This window comes from Helicoverpa armigera, chromosome 26 (genome assembly GCF_030705265.1).
Source record: "Helicoverpa armigera isolate CAAS_96S chromosome 26, ASM3070526v1, whole genome shotgun sequence".
Classification (NCBI taxonomy): Eukaryota; Metazoa; Arthropoda; class Insecta; order Lepidoptera; family Noctuidae; genus Helicoverpa; species Helicoverpa armigera.
In genome coordinates, this window is record NC_087145.1 from 6,163,733 (window position 1) to 6,188,491 (window position 24,759).

General features: G+C 40.2%; 2 protein-coding genes across 5 annotated transcripts in view; one reads left to right on the top strand and one right to left on the bottom strand.

Moving 5' to 3' along the window:
* The first annotated feature begins 10 nt into the window (after nucleotides 1–10).
* LOC110375044 (uncharacterized) lies at nucleotides 11–2,899 on the top strand. The gene is made up of 2 exons (XM_021333006.3): nucleotides 11–304; nucleotides 2,032–2,899. The coding sequence occupies exons 1-2, from the start codon at nucleotides 121–123 to the stop codon at nucleotides 2,673–2,675; spliced, it is 828 nt and encodes a 275-aa protein (XP_021188681.3). The 5' UTR covers nucleotides 11–120; the 3' UTR covers nucleotides 2,676–2,899.
* Nucleotides 2,900–2,919: 20 nt separating this feature from the next.
* LOC110375055 (uncharacterized) overlaps nucleotides 2,920–24,759 on the bottom strand; it is a 34,771-nt gene continuing 12,931 nt past the window's right edge. Inside the window, exons 12-17 of one of the 4 annotated variants that reach the window (XM_049849734.2) lie at nucleotides 8,215–24,602; nucleotides 7,921–8,088; nucleotides 6,972–7,085; nucleotides 6,336–6,474; nucleotides 5,802–6,049; nucleotides 2,920–5,730 (exon numbers count right to left, since the gene is read on the bottom strand). In XM_049849734.2, the coding sequence (XP_049705691.2) occupies nucleotides 4,780–5,730; nucleotides 5,802–6,049; nucleotides 6,336–6,474; nucleotides 6,972–7,085; nucleotides 7,921–8,088; nucleotides 8,215–24,602 (18,008 nt within the window). In that variant the 3' untranslated portion in view covers nucleotides 2,920–4,779. Of the gene's footprint in view, nucleotides 5,731–5,801; nucleotides 6,050–6,335; nucleotides 6,490–6,971; nucleotides 7,086–7,920; nucleotides 8,089–8,214; nucleotides 24,603–24,759 lie in introns of all 4 variants that reach the window. The other 3 variants (XM_049849733.2, XM_049849736.2, XM_049849735.2) reach the window with 3 other exon arrangements.

Genomic DNA, 24,759 nt, shown 5'->3' on the forward strand with positions numbered 1-24,759 from the left:
ACAGCGCTACACAATCCGATCCGAGAAATGGATAACTGTAGTGACGTGTCAGACGAGGGAGTGTAAACAGCTCGGAATTATTTTATGTTGAAGTTAGTCTTTGTTTAAAATAGTTACAAAATGAGGGACTTTAAATACGATGTGATACTTTTATTACAATGTGTGAGAGATCGGCCGTGCTTATGGAACAAAAACCTAGAGAATTACAAAGACCGTTTGGAACGGAGGAACGCTTGGGAAGAGATTTTCAACATTTTGGATGACACTTACGAGGAAATGACGCCAGAAGAGAAACGCATCACTGGTAATGGAAACAAACATTGTGTTTTGCATTGTTTACTTATGCGTTAGGATTTTATTATCTGTTTAGTTGATTTGTGAATTTAATTAATGGTACTTACCATGGGCGTAGCCACACTGGGGCAAGCTGGGGCACTTGCCCCACCCTGGGCCCTGGCTCTAACCTATAAGGTGTCTGATTAAACAATGTTTTTTTACTAACTCTAACTAACAACATCAACAATCATATGTACTATCCGTATGTTATTGCACAAAAAAATTGTCGACTTTGAAAAGAGCGCGATCAAAACAAAATGCACGCTCGAGTTCCCGAACGTGCGCGGTGCGCGCGTCATTTCAAAGCGAGCCGTATTCCCTAAAAGAATAGGTGCTATGTGGCGTAGCGAGCCGAGCCGTCCATCTAATCCAAAAAATAATGCATTGAAGGAGATGGAACTGGTAGATGTGATCAAAATTTCGGAACTGCTTTTATCCTAGTGTAAAAACCGCGCTCGCTATTTTGCTTGCCGAGCCATGTACGACCTGTACAATAGAACGATCGTTTAGCACAGTGGTTCTTAACCGGTGGTCCGCGGACCACTGGTGGTCCCTGGAGGCATTCCAAGTGGTCCGCGAAGCTTAGCTGCGCGACGTTGCTATACGTTATTTAACTTTATTTTTATCGACTTATCTATGCGAGCGAGGGGATTTTCGTATGGACGCAAATCGGGTGTGTCGTAGGTACCTAGTCCCCCCATTCATGAAAATGTATATTTAGGCCACATTTTACGTAGTTTTGAGTCTTACAAAATAATTAAAATTTCGCGCTCGCTTTGCTCGCGTATTGAGAAACTATATTATTTTTGTATTTGTCAAAAAACAAAAAGTTAAGTACGTTTGGGCTAAATTTTACGTAATATTTGATTTAAGTCCGATAAAAATTTTACGCTCGCTTCGCTCGCGTATTCAGAAACTATATGCCCTTATTTTTGCATTTGTCAACAAGCGTTTGGGATAAATTTTACGTAATATTTGGTTTAAGTCCAATAAAAATTTCGCGCTCGCTTCGCTCGCGTATTCAGAAACTATGTATATGTCCTTACTTTTGCATTTGTCAACAAACAAAAAGTTAAGTACGTTTGGGCTAAATTTTACGTAATGTTTGATTTAAGTCCGATAAAAATTCGAGCTCGCTTCGCTCGCGCATTCAGAAACTATGTACCCTTAATTTTGTCCTGTGTGTGATTGTTTACTTTCTGTACCTGAAAATATAAACCTCTCAAATTAAGAGATTAACAAGTTTGAGATTAACGGCTCAAGATACAAAAAATCAGAGGGCCCCCGCTTTCCTCCGGGGAATAGGTTGACTGCTGCCCCACCCTGAGCCCAAAGCTGGCTACGCCCATGGTACTTACCTAATAGTAATATTTATATGTGACCACTGTTTTGTGAAAATTGACCAAAATGTCGTATAAATCCTTATTCAATAGAAGTAGGTTAGTGTAATCTCTCAGTTATTTTATCAAGTTCCAGTTGAACCTTGCTCCTATGAACCCCTGCAGGTACACCTCAAGGTACCTAAGCCTCATAAAAAAAAAATTGCACCTACAAATACAAATACTTAAATCAAGTATTATTTAAATATTTGTAGGTGCGAATTACGATGATTAGTCGAATTTATTTACTTGAATTTATAAAATTATGCTAGTGTGATTGGGATACTCAAATAAATCATATTTATTGTTGTTTCAGGAGAACTAGTTCTAGCTAAATGGACAAACATTCGAGACACGTTCTTGAAGAGTCTGAAAACGAAATTGGGCAAGCCCAAAAAGAAGTATCTCCTTCACGACCATTTAGAATTTCTGATCACATTACTACCAGAAGAACGTCAGAGCCAAATCAATTCTGAACCTTTTATGAAGCAAGAACCAGAGTCTTTTAGTGCTAGCGCTGACCTGCAGCCAGAAACTTCCACTGCTTTTACAATATCCAACGTGACAAGTTATAGAGAAAAGGGCGTGAAAGATTCTGAATACGACTCGAATGAGCCTGATTACAGTCGTAAAAGCAATCGTGTTAAAAGAAAGGCAAACAGATTCGTCTTTGTTGACGGCGTGAAAGAAAAAGATGGCGAATATAGTAAAAAGAAGCTCAGAAAAAGTAGTGTGAAAGATATTAATGAAGATGTTTCGGTTAATGATAGTTTTACAGACATAGATTTTGTGGAAGTCGATAATAATGATCCGAGGATTATGAATGAGGATGAAGCCTTCTTCGCATCATTGTTGCCTACAGTTGTAAAGTATAATGAAGATGAAAGGCTGGAGTTTAGAATAGAAGTTCTTGGTGTTATGAAAAAGTTGAAAGAAAAGAGAAATTGGACGACTGAATAGAAGTCTTAGTTAACTTTCTATATTATCAATCAATTATAGATAATCAATAATTATTTAAGAATCAGGAAATTCTGAATAAGCCTCGTAGATTATGTTGATTTCTTGAACAAAAAGACTGAATAAATATAAAACAACAATTATCTAGTTCGCTTACTTAACCCCTTTGTAAATAAACTTGGAGAAAGTTATATTTGTAAGTTTAATAGTCTGGGAATCTAGGGTAAATGGAATAAAATCACAAAAATGTTTAATAGATAAGTTTTAATGATCATTTCTTCTGTAGCACTTTTAAAAATAATGTTTACAATATGTAATCACAAAACGCAATCAATTCAATTAAAAAATAATGATGAAACTCCTAAACGTTAATTATTAGTTTCCCTTTACAGCTAATAAATTTAAAATTCTAAGTGAAAAATATAACAAAAACGCATCTGCAATACTGTATTTAATTCCGTTCGGACAATAATATCGAAGGTACGACGCTGCCTACAATATTATATGAACAATTAACAACATGTTGGAATATATAAAAAATTCGAACCTTACTTTTTAGAAATGGCAGATTTTTTTTCTTCCAAAACGAAATAATACATATGTTTCAAAAACTCGGATAATATAATTGAGTCGTATTATTGGATCTGTTAATTTTAGTGTCTTTAGCGGAGGCATTCGTGAAGCAACCTCGCGACGCATCGGACGCGAGTCGTCCCGGCCGTCGCACGCTAATACCACTTACGACTAAATTAAGTTTTACTTTGGGTTTTACCACCCATCGAGTGCACATAATTACCCATTACAATTTTCACTATACGACCCAAAACAGGTCGAAACTCACTAAATTCACTAAAATTTAAACACCCCCATTCCACTATTTACAAATTCGGAATGAATCTTGCTTCTAAACGTCAAGAATTTAGTTTTTTTTTTTTTGAAAATTATTCACATTTTATTCTGTAGTAATAGAGACAAAAAACATTATTCGTCATCATTATCTATTATGGCTTTTTATATACACAAGCGGTAGAATACTGCAAGGAAAAAGAATGTTTCGGCTTTGAGCCGGTCCGGTGACCAGCGAGCGGCCGGCCTGCGTAACACGTATAACGCTATATCATATCGGTACTATAGTGACTAGACGGTCCCCTAAACAAAAATTGGGGATCAAAAGTTTATTTACATGTTTTACACTATGGATATCAAATTCACACTAGCTTAACACATTGCTACTATTAAATGTTTATATATTATTAAATACAGCGATAATAACGCCCTTTGGAAACGTAACGTAAAAGCACAGGTGAGTATAGACGCCAAGTAAACTATTGGCACCCAAGTATTTAGATAAACGAAATCTCAAAAATAATTCAAATCACCTGAAGTTAAAGCTCCCATCGTCTTTTACTTTATGAATAGTTCACTTTGTGCTGTGTCACATGGAAGTCGCTTACAACTAAAACTATGCGCATATACTACAATATTTAAAATCAAAAATATATATTGGCTCGAATCAAAATGACAACGCGCTAATGAAACAAATCGTTCGTCAACATCAGTCTAGCATCGTTATGAAGGGCTATGTTATCAATTAATTAATACATCTACACCGCTAAAAGACGATTAAATTCATATTTGAATATGGCCTGTAATCACTAACGGAAACACTTACGTCTATTAGAGGTAACCTATAGAAATACAATATTATACAATTACATATCGATACAAAATATTATGTATATGGATATATTACAAGAAAAAAATTAACAATACAAAAGAAATCGTCATTCGCTATAGAGATAAAAACGAATTTGAACTTATCGGTGACATAACTTAGAAAATAATAACACGTAAAGGAACTCACGAAGAATCAATCGATCAACTTTAACAAAAATAATTAAAATGGCGTATCGAATGCGCTGTGAACTTAGCTACCGGTTTTATTTTACTTATAAAATTATATACAAAACAATGTCAACAACGTTTTTTTTTTATAATACACCTAAGAAGTGAAACCTCGTCAGTGAAGAGATCGCTTTTCAGTCTGGCGGGGCAGACGGAGTAGAGTGCCACAGCCGTAAGTAGTAGGTAACGCCTCTCGCCGCGTTCAGTTGGCGGGCGTGAAGTCGAGGTTGGGGCGGCGGTGGCGCGGCTTCTTGGGGCGCGGCGGCGCGGGCTCGGCGGAGCAGCAGTGGCAGCCGCGCTTCACCACGCCGCGGGCGGACGCGCGGCGGCCGGGCGAGGCGCAGGCGGGCCGCGCGGGCTCGGCGCCGGCGCGCGTCTTGCCGGCCACGCAGGCGCGCGCCGCGGGGTAGGTGCGCAGCGCGGGCGCCGGCAGCTCGTCCGCCGACGAGCCGTCGCCGCTGCCGCGCCGCTCCAGCCCCCGCGCCTCCTTGATCACCGAGTCCAGTCTCATGTGAGCGCCTATCCCGCTCGAATCGGTTGAATTATTCTCCTCGTACGACGGACTCTTGCAGCATTTATCACTGTCGCTGCTGAAGTCGAGCGGCCGTCGAGTCTCTCGTTCTGATGCGGAGTTTGACTCCCAGAAGAGTTCGGTCCGTTCGGGGGAGGATCCCTCGTCTTCGACGTCGCCGAAGTCTCTGGAATCGTCGGCCATCATTTTGGCGTCCTCACTGGCCATGAGGCCGTCGTCCATTAGGAACCTTGAGGTTTGTTCTCGTTTATTTCCGTAGCACACTCGTCGGATGACTTGTGTGGTGTTGTTGCCCGTCGCGTGGACGATGGCGGATGCTGTGTTAGAGAGGTGAAGTTCTCTGTTATCGTTTAGGATATTGTCAAATCTAGTTAAGCCGTCGTCTTTGACGAGTACTGAGGACAAGTTGATGTTGTTGCCGTGTGAGTGAGGCATGGAGTTGATCATGTTGTCGATGTCTGCATACTTGACGTTGTGCGCGCCGCTGGTCTCGGCCGTCGCCTGCGAGATGACGGTGGTCTGCGGCGCCGTCATCAGTACGGTGCCGGGCGCGCGGTTCGCGTGGAATATTGTCGATGTTATGTGTCGACCTTTGAGCCCGCTTATCGTGAATGGTTGCACCTGTAGTTCACAAATGTGTTAAGTACACAATTTCAACCAACCAGATAAACAAAAATAAAATGCATACTCACCACTCCATCATCAGTGGGCTCACTATGGAAGGTGGTGTTAGGATGAGACCGGGCGAACTCCTCTTGGTCGAGCGCTATGGTGGCCTGCATGCCGTCCTCGCTGACGGTGACGATGCCGACGTCGTCGAGCCCCATGGCCAGGTCTTGTCGCTCGTCGTGCAGGTCTCCGCGCGGGAGCAGCTGGTCGGTGGCTATCTGATCATCCATGTCCGGCTGGGGGATGCTGCTGTGGTGGAGGAGTGGTTGTGCTGGAACATAATTTGAATTGTTTAGAAATTTCAGTTTTATATTGTTTTTTTTTTTTCATTGTGAAGAATTATTAAAGTAGAATATTATTTCTCGTACACCAATAGGCATATGTACATGTAGATTAACACAAACAAATAGTTAAAGTAGCAGTTGGCACAAACACTGAAAAGCGTACGGAAAACCTTTTAATTTACCCTGAATTGCAATAAATATTCCTTTTAAAGTCCATTTGCATGAACAAATAATTTACAGTAATCTTTCCTCCACGTCAACTGCTCGACTTACGCGTATGTGAATGATGTGGATGGTCCTGCGTGTGGTCATGCGCCGGCGACGCTGCAAACAGCAGCTCAGCCTCCGGGAACAGTTCCGAGGCTGAAGGCGAATCCACTCCCAAGTCCTCACACTCCTCCGACAGGGATTTCTGAGAAAGATACTCCTAGTCCATACATGCGTATTGGGTTAATAAAAGAATGAAATAAACGAGAAAGAATAAAAAGAAAGTGGGGAAGAAAAGTGAAATGAGAATGAAAGAAAAATAAGAACGTAAGTATGTATAAACTATGTACTAAGGTGATAGATTTTTCTATCTCACATCTTGTCTTCAAGATGCATCAATTGAATGTACACAGCAGTCTATATTAAATGTGGTGTGTGTGTGTGTCTCACTTTATTCAAACGAAAATTAATGACATATCATTCAGCATCTTTGGTGGTTATTAATATGGAACATCTTCCAAACCCAAATATACACACACAAGAATCGCACGATGTTAAAACTATCCTAGTTTTTTGTTTATTAAATACATTTAAAACAATAGATCAGATGCAAGTGTGAGACTTTGGTGGAATCTTCATATATCTTTCCCAAAATATGGTCCTTTAACACACCAGTAAATATGGAAAAATATGATAATATACCTGTAATCGCAGCTCATGTTCCAGTATGGCATACTTATGCCTCAAGGCGGCTGCAGACACGTGAGTCAATCGATGCTGTCTGTGGTGCGAGCCGTCAGACTTCTTCTGCACAACCTACATCAGAACAATGTGCATTAGTTTAGTATTTATCATCTTTAAGTATGTAATTGCCAAAATGTAAGTGTTTTAGTTTAGGTTTTTTTTTATTTAGTCAGGGTAATTTTATTGTTTTTTTTTTTAGCATCAATTGTTTTTTATAACAGTTATTAATTTTAAGCATGAAGCTACAGTGATGATTGGATTCCAAAGCCTACATAAATGATACCTGCCCAACATAATTAATGGTTCCGATGACGGCAAAGCAAAGCTTTCCATTTTAAACACTTCGTATTAGAACAATAATATACCTTAATACTATCACATTAAGATTTAAACTTCACAACAACTAATAACGATGAAGGAACATTTCCAATAACAGTAATGAACCGAATGAAGGGGACATGCGTAATGCGGGGAATAGACTTGACAATGTATAACATAGTTGGATAGACGTTTCTCATCATGCAAAAATTATAAACTAGACGCTAGAGAGTGTTGTTGAAATGAAGCTTACTCCGAGGTCAGGAGTTATGACAAAATAAAAGACAAAGACTATTTAATGAAGAGGGGAGGCAAGTTATAAACACCTATTAATGTTTTCTCCGTGTTCGAGTAGCGGCGGCGCCGGGTGCATCATTCAGATATGACATTTGCTTTAGAGCCAATACAACAGGCCATTCATTAATATTTGACTGTTTGTAATAATTTTGAGAAATGTCACATCTACATGAGGCATAATCGAAACGGCACACCAACGAACGAAGAACAGCTGACAAAAATAAATCGATGCGTGCATTCTACTAAAGAGGCGACTAATCGGTATCAGCGTCGGTTCTACGATACGGTGTACCTGATGGTAGGCCTTATCGTCGCAATCTGACGCGTCAATATCGTAGCCGCATCGCGGCGAATCGTCGTGCGAATCGACCATGTAAGACTTTTTCGAATCGACGTCGAACATCTTATCAAATATCCTTTGGGCTTCCATATCGGGACTGTATCTATCTGGGATCGGGTCCTGAAGTGGCAAAATGTGTGTCATACACGATGTGGACGATTTTTAATACAATTTGGAACTATCAACGGATATTATACATATATTAAGAGATAATAGTTCCAATATAAGTAAAGAGGGTATACTTACAAGTACGGTTCGGTCCATGTTGTCGGTGCGGACGACCTCCTCGTAGCTGTAGTCATGCGGATCTGCTGTCGCTGGAAGATGCCAGGGCTCCCCCTCGGGGCTGGATCCTCGCTCAGGCTTCACTTCCTGCGCTTCGCGGTCCCTCCAAGGTGAACTGTTGGCTCTAGTCTCCACTAGCTCGGGAGGCGTGGGAGCGGGGGCCGGCGAAGCAGTACTGTCTGGTGGTTGCACTGTTGTTGCAGTCGCCAGGTTAAACGCTTGAAGATTATGCAGCGCCGCAGTTGGCAAGCGGACATGCCGAACCCCTGGCCGGGTCAGCACTGGTTTTAATCCAGCTGGGCCTATTAGTCGTTGCAACAATAAAGCGTTGGTAGCTCCGCCCTCGCCACCGCCGACTGTCAACAGCTTGGGGCCTCTGTTTGTCACAATAGCAATTTGCTGGCCTCCTTTTATCATGGATACTGGCAATATGTAGTTAGCAGGCATCAGGACAGCAGTGGACGGTTTGCCAGCCGTACCTCTAGCCACAGTGATGGTTTGACCGTCAGCCACGATGACGTTTCGTTGCGGCTGCGGTCTTGGTTGCGGTGTGGGCGGGGCTTCCTGTTCGAAGGTAAGCTTGCGGACTACTTTACGAGGGCTATCTTGTGGTGAATGACTGTCAACACAGCTATCGTTGCAGTCGCCCTGTGAAGTGCCACAACTGCTGTCTTCAGAACCCATCGTTCTACATGAGTCGTCTATAGGACTCATATCACGACCTCGACGGTAGCTGGAACTCTTCTTGCGTTTCGAAGACCCGGGATTCGAAGGCGGGTTAGTTCTACGACGCGGTGCTGGTTTGTCCTTGTCCGGAGAATTTTCAACTTGCTCTTTATATTCAGCTAAGATGTATAGAATCCGTTGAGTTGTCTGTTCATCCTCTGCTGGTTTCTGAGTAGATGGCTTCGGAGGTGTTGTATTTAGTTTTAATGTGTTGGGAGGATTCGACGAAGCTTTTGGTCTAGATTTGGACTTTGAGCCAGATTTGGACTTGGATGTAGCTGGCGCATCAGATGTTGACGGTTCGCTGGTGACAGTGTGTGGGATTTGACTATGAGATGATGACGAAGGTGACGAGTCAGCAATGCCTGAAGAGTCTGGAGATCGTACGAAGGTGGTGGGAGTGGACGTTGATCCCGAAGCTTTTCTGTTAACATAAGCAACGTTTAAAGGTTGTGTGTTACCGATAGAGTACAATACTTGATGTTGTTTGTGTGGAGCTGGTTGCGAACGTGACGACTCCGCACCAGCTGAACTGGTCGACGCCGTCTCCGTAGAAGCTTTCGAAGCTTTTTTACTCTTCGACTTAGTAGTCGGTTGTACCGTGCTTCTCTCCTTAACTTGCTCCAATACTAAATCGAACTCTCTCAGTTGTTCCAATGTTGAAGAACTCATAGATTCAGTTGAGGACTGACTTTCACTAGGAGTGGCTTTCACCGGTCTGCTGGTTGTTTGAGCTTGAGCAGGTAGCCTGATAGTCTGCTGTCCAGCCTGAGGAGCTGCTGTTAGCACCAACTGCTGGTACACAGGTTGATTTGTACCAGAGATGACATTCCGTTGTATTTGGAAGAATGATGGCCTTACAAGTCTTCCTCCGGACACCATTTGTGGAGCTTTACTTAACATGGGCAATTTAATCCTCATTTGCGTTAAAACTGGTTGTGGTTGCGGCTGTGGAGTATGAGCGTTATCATTTGCTGGCATATGTGAATTATTTTCTTCAGAGGGTTCAGAGTTAGAGTTAGCTTGAGTTTGAGGCACAATCTTTATTATTGACGGCTCTCCCATTTCTCCTTGTTGCTTGTTATTTGATTCATCAATAAGGTCCGAACTTGGAACAGTGATCAAGTTGATGGTCTGTCCACTAGGAAGGTTTACAGGTATTTGACGAGTGTATATGACCCCACCATGAATATTCATAGGGGATATTGTCTGCTTTATTTGCTGTACTAAGTTCGGCTGTGCTTGTGAAGTTGATGTTTTTCTCAATAGTAGTGGTGGACTTCCAATCTGTGTTATATGATCTAAGTTCATGGCGTTATCATTAGCCTGACATTCTGGGTTTTCACTACCAGGAGACATAGCGTTACCATTGCTGATTTCACTCTTCTGTCCGCCATCTTGATAGACTTGTTTGCCAAAAGCTTGGTTAAACTTTGGCAAGCTAGTGCCTTTTTCAGGCACATTTGTTTTAGGTGAAGAGCTTTGTATGAATTTCGCGTAATTTTCTTCGTACACTGACCGCGATTTAATTTCAGAATCTTTACTGTTCGCGTTATGTGTTGGGCTCATTTCTTGTGACTCCATCTGTTTTTGCTGAGTGGGTTGAAGGTTAGGGGTCTCAACAGGCTGCAGTCTTAGCACCATGCTACGTTGATGTGGTCCATTCAACTGTATAGGTTTTCCATCAGCTGATTTGCAGACAAACTGCACCATTTTTTGCTCATTCCCTCCCTGTACATTTGTTAGGTTCGTCAAAAGATTAACTCTTTTCAGAAGCTGTCCTGTATTTGCATTTTTCTGATTCCCGGCATTTACTATGTGCAGGAGTTGATTTCCTTGTTGTATTCCATCTACTAGGGATAGTCCGCTGAAGGAGTTGGTTTGGGAAGCCGGCGTCCCATTTGAAGTAGGTCCAGGAGGTACAGTTTTATTCTGCACAATATGCAACACCGGAGTTGCATTTGGTGCATTTATAACGGATTGTTGAGTATTATCGACTAAAGTAATTTGTTGATGGTTGCCTGAAGCGCTTTTTCCCTGTACTATATGTAAAACCTGTGGCGTTACTTGCGTGTTGGTCGTTTGTTGATTGTTTTCTGATCCATTGGTTTGATTCAGAGGTGGTGGTAGTATTTGCGCTAGGGCCTGCTGTAATGCCATAGCATTAATGGATGTTGTCTTTTGAAAATTGTTTGTAGATGCCTGGCCAGTAGTAACGGTACCTTGTCTGAGTTTTTGAGATAGCATATTTACTAGAGCTTGAGCTCTGTTACCTGATATGGTATCTGTGCCTGAGGAGATCCCAGCCGCATTCATTGCGTGGGCTATTTGATCTGTCTTATCTTGCGAACCATTCTGTTGCTGTTGTTGCTGCAGATGCTGTTCTTGTTGCTGCTGCTGTTGTTGCATTTGTTGTTTTTGCTGTAATTCTTGTTGCTGTTGCATCTGCTGTTTTTGTTGCAATTCCTGTTGTTGTTGTTGCATTTGTTTCTGCTGTAACTCCTGTTGCTGCTGTTTCTGATGTTTTAGTTGTTGCTGTTTCAGTTCTTGTTGTTGTTGTTTCTGTAACTTAAGTTTCTGTTGTTGCGCCAGCTGCTGTTGTTTCAACTCCTGTTGCTTTTGTTGCTGTTGCTGTTTGAGCTCTTGTTTTTGTTGCTGCTGCTGTTGTTTTAATTCTTGTTTCTGCTGCTTCAGTTCTTTCTGCTTTTGTTGTTGCTGTTTCAACTCCTGTTGTTTTTGTTGCTGCTGTTGTTGTTTTAGCTCTTGGAGTTGCTGCTGCTGTTGCTGTTGCTTAAGTTCCTGTTGTTGTTTGAGCTCCAATAGATGCTGCTGATGTTTTAGTTCTTCTTGTTGCTGTTGTTGTTGCTTCAGCTCTTGCAGGTGTTGTTGATGTTTCAGCTCCTCTTCTTGCTGCTGCTTCAGCTGTTGCTGTTGCATCTGCTGCAATTTAAGTTGCTCTTGTTCCATTTGCATTTGCTGCATTTCTATTTGCTGCTGTTGATATTCCTGCTGCTGCTGCTGCAACTGTTGCTCTTGTTCAAGTTGTTGTTGTAATATTTTTTGTTGTTGCTGATATTGTTCCTGTTGTTGTTGTTGCAACTGTTGCTGCATTTGCAAATGTTCATCCTGTTGTTGCTGGTGTTTTAAGTGTGGATATGACTCAGGTTGCTTGTCCATGTAATTATAGAGCAATGTCGTATTAGGATTCGGTTCTAGTGGTGTTATATGAGAATGGTTACTCTCGTAAGAATAATCAACATTGTTCATCATATTCTTTTCAAACAGTGGTGGATAGTCACTATTTTCATAATTGTCATTAACCTCCTCTTTGATTTCAGGCGCTTCTTCCATTTCTATTTTGATTTCTGGTTTTATATCCACATCGACAGTGTAATTACTGCCCATGGGATAATTCATGGCTTCATGAGTCGGTACTGGCATGGACTGTATGTGCTGCACGTACTCTTGAGCTAAAGGCATACTTAAATCAGCAGTTGTTAGTTCCGTATATTCAGTTTTTATTACCGACTGCGGATCGTCGCTAGGGCTATTTTCAGCCGAACATTGGGATGGACTTACATTAGAAACTTGTGTTACTCTCGGATCACATGTCACTGGGTTCTGTGCCGCCGCACTCACTGGCAATTGACCGACTTGCACAATCTGGACAGTGGCATAAAATGGCGCTGGCTGCATAAAGTCCGGATCAGTAAGTCCATAGGGAAACTCTGAATCAAACAAACCATCAGAATAATCACCTTTTTCTTGCTCTTTCATCCAATCATAAGTTAATTCAGTCATTGTCTTCTTAAAAAATGATCTTACTTTCTCTCTCATTTGAATGCATCTTATATTGCGTTGAATGAAATCAATTTCATGTTTATATGTTGAATTAATTCGATTATGCACACAGTTACCATAATTGTTGGACAGTAAAAGCGGCTGAGTTTGTTTTACGTCCGACAGAGTCGCAGCCGAAAATTTTGTACCACATCCGTCCTCCAAATTTTGTATGACTCTGCCGGACCCCTCACCAAAACCCATATTGAAATTGGTTTCATTTATGTCGTAAGATACATAGTCCGATTCTTCGCTATTCGCGGTGTTAATTTCATCAGCCAATGTTTGCTTACTTGGATCATAAATACTAACTACAGTTTCTGTGTCTCTGAATATCATATTATCGTTTTCAGTTGTCATCTGTGGAACATTACATATGCCTTGTATTGGCCAAGATTTTAATATGTGATGCACGTCTATGTATTCTTTATGGAATGGCCGCGAATATGAAAATGTTACAGAACTACAGTAATCAAGCAACCGCTTAAATTCTTTGCTGTACGCCGAGTCTCCCATTGTAGCGATTGTTATTTTAGGATAATCAATATTTTTGCCTTTTCTATACTTCTTCTCGTAGACCTTTACGTCCGTCATGTCAACCTTACGTTTCAAGTTCTTTCTGTTTTTCTTGTCACTTATATATCTTCGTGAATATGTTATCTTTGGCATATTAAGTTTAATGTCTATTTCTTCTATTTGAACATCTTCATGTAGTTGTTGTGTAACTATTATATTTTCTTCAGGTGACAAGGGTTCTTCATATTCGCTGTCACATAAAACAGAATTAACAGGAAACAGATAGCATTTTTCCATCTTCTCATCTTCGTACTCGATAACTCTTAGTACCGAGCTGGAATTATCATAAAGGCTGTTATTTTCGAGCATCTGTAAGTTTGTATATTTAATTGGTTTTTGTACCACTGATTCATTTATTTCGTTTGAGGTACCGGCAAGAACTGATTCAGCGAGGTCCTTGTCATCACCAATGTCAATAATGCCTTTTACAATGTATTGTTTTTCGTTAATCATAACAAGATCATCAATTGACTTTCCTACGAAAATTTTCACCTCCTCTATTTCCGCAGAATTACTATTTGATGTTTCTATATTTTTGTTAAGTACAATCTCACTTTCTTTTCTTTTTGTTATGATATCATTGTCATCAGTCTTATTTGCCCTCTCTGCGCAGAATTCCGCTTGATTTACTTGATCAATAGTATCATTATCTAACACTTTAAGTACTGTAACTACCTCTTCTGATTCTAAGACATTCTCCTCTGCTGAATTGCTGTCATCAGGTTTCAAATCGGTGTTGCTAACAATTTCATTGACTTCTTCACAAATTACTTCTACATCAAAACCAGACACATTGCCCATTTCTTCAGAATCTTTGTTGCTTTCGGCATTTTGAACTTCACAACTGCTATCCGATGGAAGTTTATTCGTAGCATTTTTAATAATTTCATCCGTGAGTTCTTCACAAATTATTTCTACATCAAAATCGTTAACTTTGGTACTGATTACTTCACCAACATATTCACTGTTTTCTACATCTGTGTTTTCCATACTAAATTCTGACAGTTTACTCACCTCATTTGCGTTAGTGTTTTCTTGATTTGTTTTGGTAATTTCAGGTGTTTTAAGTTTTACAGAAATATCTTTAATTTGTTCTTCAATTATACGACCATCGGACATATTCTCATTACTCAGTTCTGGTTTTTCCTGTTCTATATCTTTGTTTATGTCCGTCACCCCTGTTTCAACGGGCTTGGCATTAGCTTGTTCGCAGGTATTGTCTTCATTATAGACGGTTTGTTGAATGACAGTATTTTCTTCTAAACTAACAGACTCTGCAATAGGGTCTCCCATTTCAGATACTGCAGATTGCAGTTCAGTGTCATCTTCGCAAATATTTTTGGATACATTTTCCTGCGTTGTATGGTTGTTTTCCGTTTCTATGTCGTTGTCAATGCTTACAGCTTCCTCGCCTAAATTGTCTTGAGTTGTGTCAATCTGCTCTAGCATATTAGCAGCTTCTTCGTTATGTTCTCTTCCTGTTTCAACAGACTTTAGTTCTACATCAAGACTACTATCCTGGCTTATTTCTACAACTGTAACGATTTTTTCGCAATCATCAGACATATTCTTCGCAGTAATGTCTATTTGCTCTGATATTATCATGTCATCTTCACAAAGGTTGTGCATTGTTGTTTCTACTTCTTCTGGTTGTTTATTAAGTTCCTCGCATATATTTTCCTGCGTCGTATTTATCGCTGTGATGGTTGTATCGTCTTCTACAGACACGAAATCCATGGCCAAGGGCGTATGTTCTAGTAGTCGCGTAGTCCTACTAACGTCTTCGCAAATCATATCCTCGTTTATCTCAGTCGCAGGTTCAGATATAATGTCTTGAACAGCTTCCGTCGTTTCTTCTCGAGTGGTGTTATCTTCATAGCAAACTTTATGGTAGGTAAGTTCGGTCTGTTTGGATTGTGTATTGATGTTTGCACTGTTATTCTCTAAGAGAATTATGGCGTTATCAGATTCTGTATTAGCATCGGTGCCAACTTCTGGAGTTATATCTGTATTTTCAGGAGCAATTTCATGTTCTTCAACTACCATTTGTATATCAGCATCATCACGAATATGTGCAACTGGCAATTCTGGCTCTTTTGAAGGAGCTGTAGTAGTTTCGTAATCTTGTTCAAATTCTTTCAATTTTATATTTGTTTCATCTGCAGTTTCTATTGCTTCTGAAATTTCCAATTCTGTGCCAGCGTCTTTGATGATATTTTCAGTTGTCACTTCAGACTCTTGCAGCTCATTATCAGTGTTCATACAATTATTATCAATAATGCTGCTCGTTTCTTTCAGCAATGTTTCTATATTATTACACGTAATTTCTATTATCAATTCTGGCTCTTCATTACTTGTATCGACATCTCCAGAAATATTTTCTACGGTAGCTTCTTTGTCTAAATAATCATCATTACCAAGTATCGAGTTGTCTGCCACTTGCGATTTCATGTCAATATCTAGACAAGTATTTTGTTCTGGCTTACCCTCATCGTCCGGCATGGCTTCATTGTTTATATCCTTGTTGTCTTTGCATATTCTTATGAGATGGCTTGTATCTAATTCAGTGACTACAGTTGTTACTAGAATTTCCTCACTAGCATCTGAATCTTTTGTTGTATTTGTGTCGTCATAAGTGTTGTACGTACTTTGTTCTGTCAGTGTAATTGTGTCGTTATCTTGACGAATATCTTCAGGATCTTCCATACAATTTTCAGCTATACTTTCGGATACTTCTACTTCAGATATTATGTTGTCACCGCCACTGATGGTTTCCGCGACGATTCCGGTCACTTCTGGTAGTACGCCAGCATCAATTTCAAATTGTGTTTTATCATTTTCTATGTAAAATTCAGTTTGCGTTGAATCTGCTTCTTGTAATATGGAAGAACTGAGAGACTCTGTCTTGTCTTCTACACAGGATAACGTGGAATCCACTTCAATTATACTGTCTTCGAGTGCTGCGTTAAGTATTCTTATATCTGTATCGGATTGATCATGATTTTCATCAGCATTATTCTGTACATCCTCGATGGATCTACAGAATAGTGATGAATTGTCCTGAGAATTTGTAACTTCTACAATATCCTTATCCTGCACCTGCATATTTATTTCAACATTACTATAATCACATTCCTTTTGCATTACCTCAACTTCATCGGTGTTTGGATGATAATTCACTACAGCTTCTTCTGGTTTACTTGTCAATTCATTTTCACTCTGTTCCTGGCGTATGTCACGAGTTGTTTTAGAAATTTTGCATTCTGTTTCAATAGGATCAAGACTCTTTCTTTTCAGATTTAGTAGAGTCCTTCTCCTATAAGATTTTGTATTGTTGGTTTTAGTTTTAGTCAATCTAGTTGGTGTAATTTTATCTAGAACTGATTGATCCTCGAAGAGCTTCAATACTAAAGCCGTTAAAGGCATTACTTTACGTTGATTTGTTTCACTTGAAGATTCGTGAGAATTTGTATGTGATGCACATCTCTCGATATCTTTGATAAGATTGTTTTTATATTGTAAATGGGTATTAGGTTTAGTCAATAACCATTCACTATGACATGTCAATTTGTCCATCGTTATTTGTTCGTTTTGTTTAGACATTTCAGGTTGACTGCACAATGAGGCAATAGTCTCGTATGCTGCCATTACGGGGGAACTACTTCTGTCATTGAAACTCAATTTTTCACTTTCTTGTAGCGCATCAAGCACTTCGTAATCGGCAAGAATTGAGAATGATCCGCAACGCGACAACGGCACCACATTTCTTGCGGCATCTTCAAGAACATGATCTTCCATATCTATAATGTCATCAGAAAGTTCATCAGTAACATCAATGGGCCGTTCAGTAAAGCTCTTAACTAAGTCATCGCACCTGACTAATTTAATAAAGCATTTCTTCAGCATTTTCAGATTTTCGTATTTCCTTACTAGTTCGTCACACTTAGTCAACTTCACGAAACATTCTGGTAATATAGGGGGTGTCATAGATTCGTTACTAACAGAATTATCGCTTTCCGTGGCTAGAGGAGCGCCTGTGAATGAAAGTATCGTGTCTCCAGACTGTGATGAATTATCAGCAAGATCTGCAATACCAAGATCTTTGAAAAGCAGATTCTTGAATTCCATAATCTTTTCTTCGACTGGCTTGTTCGAATCAACCAGCGTTTCAGGTGCAGTAATTCTGTGTGTGACTGTCAACGGTTCAGCGATGGATTGCGCAAGCATCAGTCCAACTATGGCATTTTCATCTCTGTTAGTAAGATCTGGAACGATCATATCTTCGTCATTGGATGAATCATCAATTTCAATGACTTCTTCAGGTGGTGATGTTGTAGGTTGTAAAATTGGTTTAATAGCTGGTACTTCGGTTATTGATTGAATTATTTGTTTCACATCTGATTGAGTAGTTTTCAGAATTACTGTCTGAGGAATAGATTGTATATCCGGAAGAATTGCTTCTTCTACATTAAACTGAAGATTAGGTTGACGCTCAGATTGAATAGCAGGCAATGTGTTTAATGGAACAGGCGGTACCAATACCTCCATTTCAGGTTGAATTGGTTGAATCACAGGCTTAACAGTCTCACTAACAGGTAGAATATCAGAATCATCAACAGGTGGCATGACTGGTTGAATCACAGTCTGTGCGACAGGTTCAATGTGAGCACGCTTAGCAGGTTGAATAACGGACAGTTTCACAGGTTCAATTTCAGTCTGGACAACAGACTGAATCACAGACTGTTTAACAGGTTGAATAACAGACTGTATTATAGGTCGAATCTCTGATTGAATGACAGGCTGGATCACTGATTGCATCACAGGTTTATCACCAGTCTGGGTCATGGGTGCATCACAAGTCTGGATGGAATTATCAGATGGGCCGACAGGTTCAATATTAGTCTGAATTACTGGTTGGCTTGGTGTAGTAACAGGCTCAACCGGGTCTTGACTGGTCTGAGCAGCAGGCTCATTCTGTTCAACATCAGCAGGTATGTTAGAGACAGGTGGAAGCGAATTTACCAAACCACATTCCTTTACATTTACTGTCGTTTTACTTGATTTTAAATGGTCAGGCGTTAATTCTTTATTTTGATCCAATTTAACTTGTTGTTCATTATATGATGCGTTTAAATTCTCTCTTTTTAATTTCACGACACACTTTTTGTCGAGTATCTTCTGATGATTTTCTAGAAACTGCTTTTCCATATTTTTCACTTTATATTTACCAAATTCAGTGTTTAAATGTTGTGCTATGTTCATTTTCTCCTTTGGACTATCTTCATCTGAATCGCTGAGTAAATCGATAGTTTCAACGACGTTATCTAGTTTTGGTTTAGGCGCCGCCAATCTTATTTCTTGTATACGAGACTCTACTATTTTATCTGGATTCGACTTATTGGATGTCGACATTTGTTTGACGTTTAGAGTGTATCGTTTTTTGTTAGAGATATTGCTTAATAAAACTGCACGTAATGCTGGGTCCTTGAACAATGTGTTAGTGTCTACATGTATTTGCCCATGAACAGTAGCCTTGAACACTTTTCCGCATGGTAGTTTAATACGGACGCACTTCTTCGTGGGATCCCCCTTATTTAAATGTGGTAAGTCTTCAATTTGTATGGAATCCATGTAAGCTTTGGGCAGGTCAGTATTTATGCTGCTATTTTTGATCGTATCCTGACTGGTATTATAACTTCTGTTCTGCCTCTGATTGGGGTTGTCTGTATTTTTAGTGCCTTTAGTATCATCATCATCTTCATCGAGGCATATAATGTCATCGTTCTCGGGTTCTTTGGAACTTTTAGTATTTTTTTGGCTTACATTAGTTTCAGTTGTCTTTGCTGCTGCAGCTTGTGCCGTTTCAGGAGTCTTAATTACAGGCTGCGACGTGAAGCTTCCAGCATGAGGCTCTGATCTTTCAAGCTGGTTCGCGTTGACTTCAGGCGATCGCGACGCGGGTATTTCAGGTGTCTGTGACGCGGATCTTTCAGATTGCATCACCGGACTGGCATCGGTGCTAAACATTATTTCTTTGCACTCTAAATCTAAACGCTGGGTTTCAGCAGTGTCCTTTATTCTGTCTTCTAATTTCTTAATATAACTCTCAATTTCATTCATTATTTCGTTATTTGACGTAGATTTCACCGTCTTGGAAGCTAAATCAGAGGATTTGAGAGCTTCACTCCTAGTGGAAGGTTTCTTTACAGTTTCAATTATTGTAGGAACCTCATCTTCCTTTGCTTTCAGTACTAAACCATTACTGACATTATTCTCACTACCGTATTCTTGAGGAATAGGAGGCACGTCATTGTCAGGAGTATCTATAACCTCATTACATAATAACGGGTTAAATGAATCCTCTTTTTCTAAAATGCTTGGACTGGAACAGTAGTCACTTTTAGCATCATCCGTGATATCATTATCAATGTTTCCTAGAATTTCTTCAACGTTCGGAATTTCCTCTAAAGGCGGCACAGGCCCGCTCAGAGACTTGGGAATTTTGCAAGTTAATATTTCTTCCTCAAGATCTGTTAGATCTGGTATATCACTTGGCAGATCAAGCGCTTCAGACTTTGCTTGAGTTTTAAGCTCACTTGATGTCACTTTAGCATTTCTCTTAGGCTGAATTTTAATAGGTTTCTTCTTGATCTCAGTTTTCTTTATAGTTTTGTTCACTATCTTCTTTGGTGACCGCTTTTTAACTATGATTATTTTGTTTAAATTCGCTCCGGTGCAGCTGACGGTGTTGTTCACAGTTGCTGTAGTTGTACTTGAGACTATTCTAGGTGTGGGTTTTAGTCTCACTCGTAATTTCTTGACTGGAACCTGAAGTGACTTGGCTTTCTCAGCAACTGCCGTGTTTAAATTAAGGTCTTTATTCGATGATCGTAATAGAATACGTCGAACTGGAATTTTATCCTTATTCTCCTTGAAATTTTCGCCGTTGACAGTTTTATCTGGTTTTTCTGCTGTGTTAGTTTCCAATGATTCTCCATTCCTAACTTTGATGTTCACAGACTCCAATTTTACGCTTGGAATTTTATTGACAATGACATCTGAAGTAATTTTAATTTTCGGTCGTTTCTCTTGGGTTTTACATACAATGGGTTTAATGATTAGCGGAGCATACGTTAACGGTATGACTGTTTTATCGATTCGATGACAGATATTTCGATTAATGATAGACAATCGTTTCTTTTGCAGTCGTTCTTGATCTTTTAACACTTCATTGACCATATCTCGTTCGAAAGACATTCTTGATTGGCTTCTAGTTATTTTCGGCTCGGTTTTCTCAGCTGAAGCTAACTTTTGTTTTTCTTGTACTTCAGACAATACCTTTCTTTCACAAACATTCTTATTAGAATTAATATCCACTTTTTCCTTTTCCACCTTCTGAGTATCACTGGTTATAGTCTCGACTGTATTAGTCTTTGGCTCAGGTTTAGCATCCTTGGAGGCATTTTGTGTTGTTTTATGTTGAAATTCTTTTCTAATTTCTTCTTTATTTGTTCTGTTACTATCGACTCTGTGTTTAGTCACTGTCTGGACAGTAATTTCAGGTTTATTAGAGAGCGTAACCAAAGGTGATGCCTTCACTTGTGCATTAGGTGCAGGCACCGTGACAGCATTTCCTATGATCAGTGGCTTTACAACCGGTGCAGCGAACTGCGTGGTCTGATATACAGCCACGTTTGGTTGCTTGTTGTACGCCACATACGAATTCTGCGGTGCACTAGCTTGACGAGGCGGGTTCTTAACCGTGCAGTGCTGGTACACGAGGTCTGATCCAATGACTCCAATTACCACGTTCTTTGCCGCAGGTTGTTGCGGCACAGCAGCCACATATGTATTCGCCTGATCGACATTACACATTTGATTTGGATTTATGTTCAAAATTTGTTCGTTCGTTTTCGGTATCGTAACTGTTTTAGGCTGTTGGTGTAGGATTTCACTTAATTTCAGATTTGTAGGATTCTTTATAACTGACTTCACATTGGCCGATTCCGGTTGTTGAAGTTTTGTATGAAAAGCAGTCTTAGGAATATCACATCGTGCTTTCGGCGCAGGTTTCTTATGAACCGGTGTTGAGTTAATTACTGACGGATTTATGAGCTTTTCCTCTAACATCGCAGGAGTTATGTTATGCTTATTAATAGGGAAAGCTTTATCTTTCAGTCCTTGCATTGGTGTTCTGTAACTATCTTCGTCAGATGACAGTTCCCCGATTTCTTGTCGCAAATCATCATCCATTAATTCTTCAAGGAGATCATAATCAGAGTTAGGAATACCAGAAATAAACGGGTCCTCTTCTTTATAATATGAAGCAGTAAACTGTTTCTCATGATGTTTGTTAGGTATTTTCTTAAGTACGTCAATTTGGTCTTTTGAGTGGCTTGGTCTTTTCTCAGTCTGAATATGTCGTTTTGATGTTTCCGTTTGAATCGGTCTGGTTAAGTTTGGATTGGCATGAAGAACACTATTGTTCGTAAGACTTTTCTGAACAACCTTTTGTGACGATTTCGTATATGTTTTATTCTTATTGGTCTTTATAACACTTTCTGTGTTAGAGCGGCTCAGAATGATGGGTGTATGGGTCCGCTGCGGGTGATCCAAATTCAATGCCGGATCTGACGAGCCTCTTGATATCACTTCTGTAAGAGCTCGTCCATCACCAGAGGGATTCACCTTTACTATCCTCTGCTTCCGTAAACTGTCTGATAGCGATTTGTCATAGGCGTCTTTGTTCAAAGCCATATCGAGGGCATTCGGTCCTCTGCTTGGAGTTTTATGTGACAAAATGGCGTCCATTACTTTCTCCCAATCAGTTCCCTGCTTATCCACGCCAGATTTGACAGCAGTTTTGTTCTTTGTCGTCTTAGTTTCACTGTTACTGTGAGGTTTCTGATCAACGGTCTTAGTACAATTAAGTTCAGTCTTGACCATGTTCAAAGGTTTTGTATGCGGTATTCGCAAATCGATATTATTTGCATTGGATGGTTTCACACTTGGACTATGTTTTGTTACTTGTTTGATGTTAGTGTAAGAAATGCTAGGAGCGTCTAACATGTTGATTTTGTTTGACGACTGAATAGTGCTAGGAAGAGAATAGTTCAATGGAGGTATGTGATTGGTAATCGTTTGCGGGGGTTGTACCCTCTCCTTTATATTTTCAACTTTAACATTTTCGACCTTCGCAGGACGATTATTTAGTTTAGTCTGCTGTCGTAAAAGGAGTAGCAAGTCCTGTTGATCTCTCTCGGTAAGTGACGAACATCTTGTAGGTGTCGGAGGATCCCGCGGTCGTTCTACTGTCATAGTTCTGGTTACTGGTTCCGGTTTAATTGTAAGTTTAGGGTTCGACTGCAGTATGTTGGCGATTATTGGATTCTGCTTTGCAGCATTGCCAGGCTTTGATTTCTCTTGATTTTTCGGTAAACTTTGCTTGGTTCTTGGAGTGGGACATGGCGATCGCTCTACTGTAGACGGTACTGGATCGCTTTTTAAACTCAGGTATTTCGCTTTTGCAGCTTTTTGTTCATTTATAATACGATTAATCTCTTCTTCGTCAGGAGGGTGTTGCAGCGTTTTGCTCTGATATTCTATTAGGGCTTCAACAACGTTCTTTCCATTTGCTTTCGTGTCCATTTTATTTTTATGTAAATAACTGAGGCGCGAGAATGTGTTTAAAAAGTTATCTGACTTCTTTTGGGTTTTGGCACATTGTGGAGATGTCTTGGGTTGAGGTTTAGCCGGAGTTACAGGGGTGACCCTGTTCATAGGTTTCACTTCTTTCCTGACTGGAACATTCCGAGTGGTGTCTACATCAGCCCCTGCGTTGATAGACTCTTGCAGCTCTTTAAGGAATATATGAAACTTCTGCTGACTTGGCGAGTCAACAGATTTCGGTCTATTACTGGTTTGAGCAACATGAGAGCGTGACGGAGTGGTCTTCGCCTCAGCACTTGTAGCAGACCTGACGGGACCTTGAGGAATTTTATAAGTCGGCGGTTTCTGCGAGACTCCAGGGTTCGGTAATCTAACCCCACTTGTCTGGGCATTGTTCATCAAACTGTTGTTGCTCTTAGGACTATACTGTATAACTGGTCTGGCGATACCAAAAGTTTTCGCACTTAACAAGCTATTCACTTCGTTTCTCAGTTCTGCGAGCTGTTCAGACTGTGTTTGGTTCATATAGACTTTAGGTTTCTCTGGAACATTAACTGGGCTGGCCGAAGGTGGCTGTGGACTTGGTACTTGAGGCGTTATAATAGGATTCTCTTGTCCCTGTGCATAACTGTATGAATGTACGACATTCGGCTGCAAATTTAGTCGTTTTTCATTCTCTAAAAGGGTCTTCTGTCGCCTGTAGTGTAGTAATTTCGTTAGGCTCTCTTTAACTGATTGACTAGCTGGACTCAAACTGGAAGTTGGGTTGCTTGGGGAACTATCTCTCGATTTCGTTCTGCTTGCCACAGCAGGTTTTGTAATATCCATTCTGTTGTCATAAGAAGGCGGTTGAGTCGACGTGCTAACAGCGATTTTGCCGTTAGCGTTATAATTTTCCAAATTTTTCGCAAGGGGATTTTTACCTGGACTCTTTTCTGGAGACTTTAGTTCATCCATAGAAAATAGGCCATCGAATAGGACATCAGTCTCGTTGTTTTCCGAAATGACGGAGCACTTGCCTTGACTGTCATAATCACTATCACTGACGGAAGGGGTGTTAGCAACAGTGTTGGTACTGTCAGTTCCCCCGACTGCGTGCTTAGTAATCTTCATACCAATAAGACTGGACAGAGAAGAAGTCTGAGCCACACTCTGTGGCTCTTTCTCCTTCTTCTTCCTGCTTCGCTTCTCTCTCTTTTTGGGTTCTTTTTCTTTCTTCTTCTCTGTGCTTTGTTCTCCCACATCGAGAGGATCTTTGGGCTTCGGTTTTGATTTTGATCTTTTACGCTCTTTACTTCTTTCTTTGCTGTGTGGACGTTCTTTCTTTTTCTTTTCTTCCCTCTTGGCTTCTGCCACGAGGCTGAGGGGGTCAGAGTCGTCTTCTGAAGATAGTGCCTTCCTGGTCTTTCTATTTAATTTCTTAATTTTGATAGGGAATTCAGTGTCGTCTTCTGATTTGGCGCTTTCTGTTCGTTCGGGGTCGTCTGCGTCTTGCCAAATTTCCTCAGGCTCTTGGTATTCCACTAAATGTTCATAGCCTGTTGACAAAAAAAAAACACATAATAAAGAATTGTTAGAAAAAAAACACACACTGGACCAGTTTAAAAAATGTGAAAAACATAGGCTATATTTTATCCCGGTACGGACAGTTGTTCCTTCATCCGGCTCTGCACGGGATAACAGTTATCACCCACT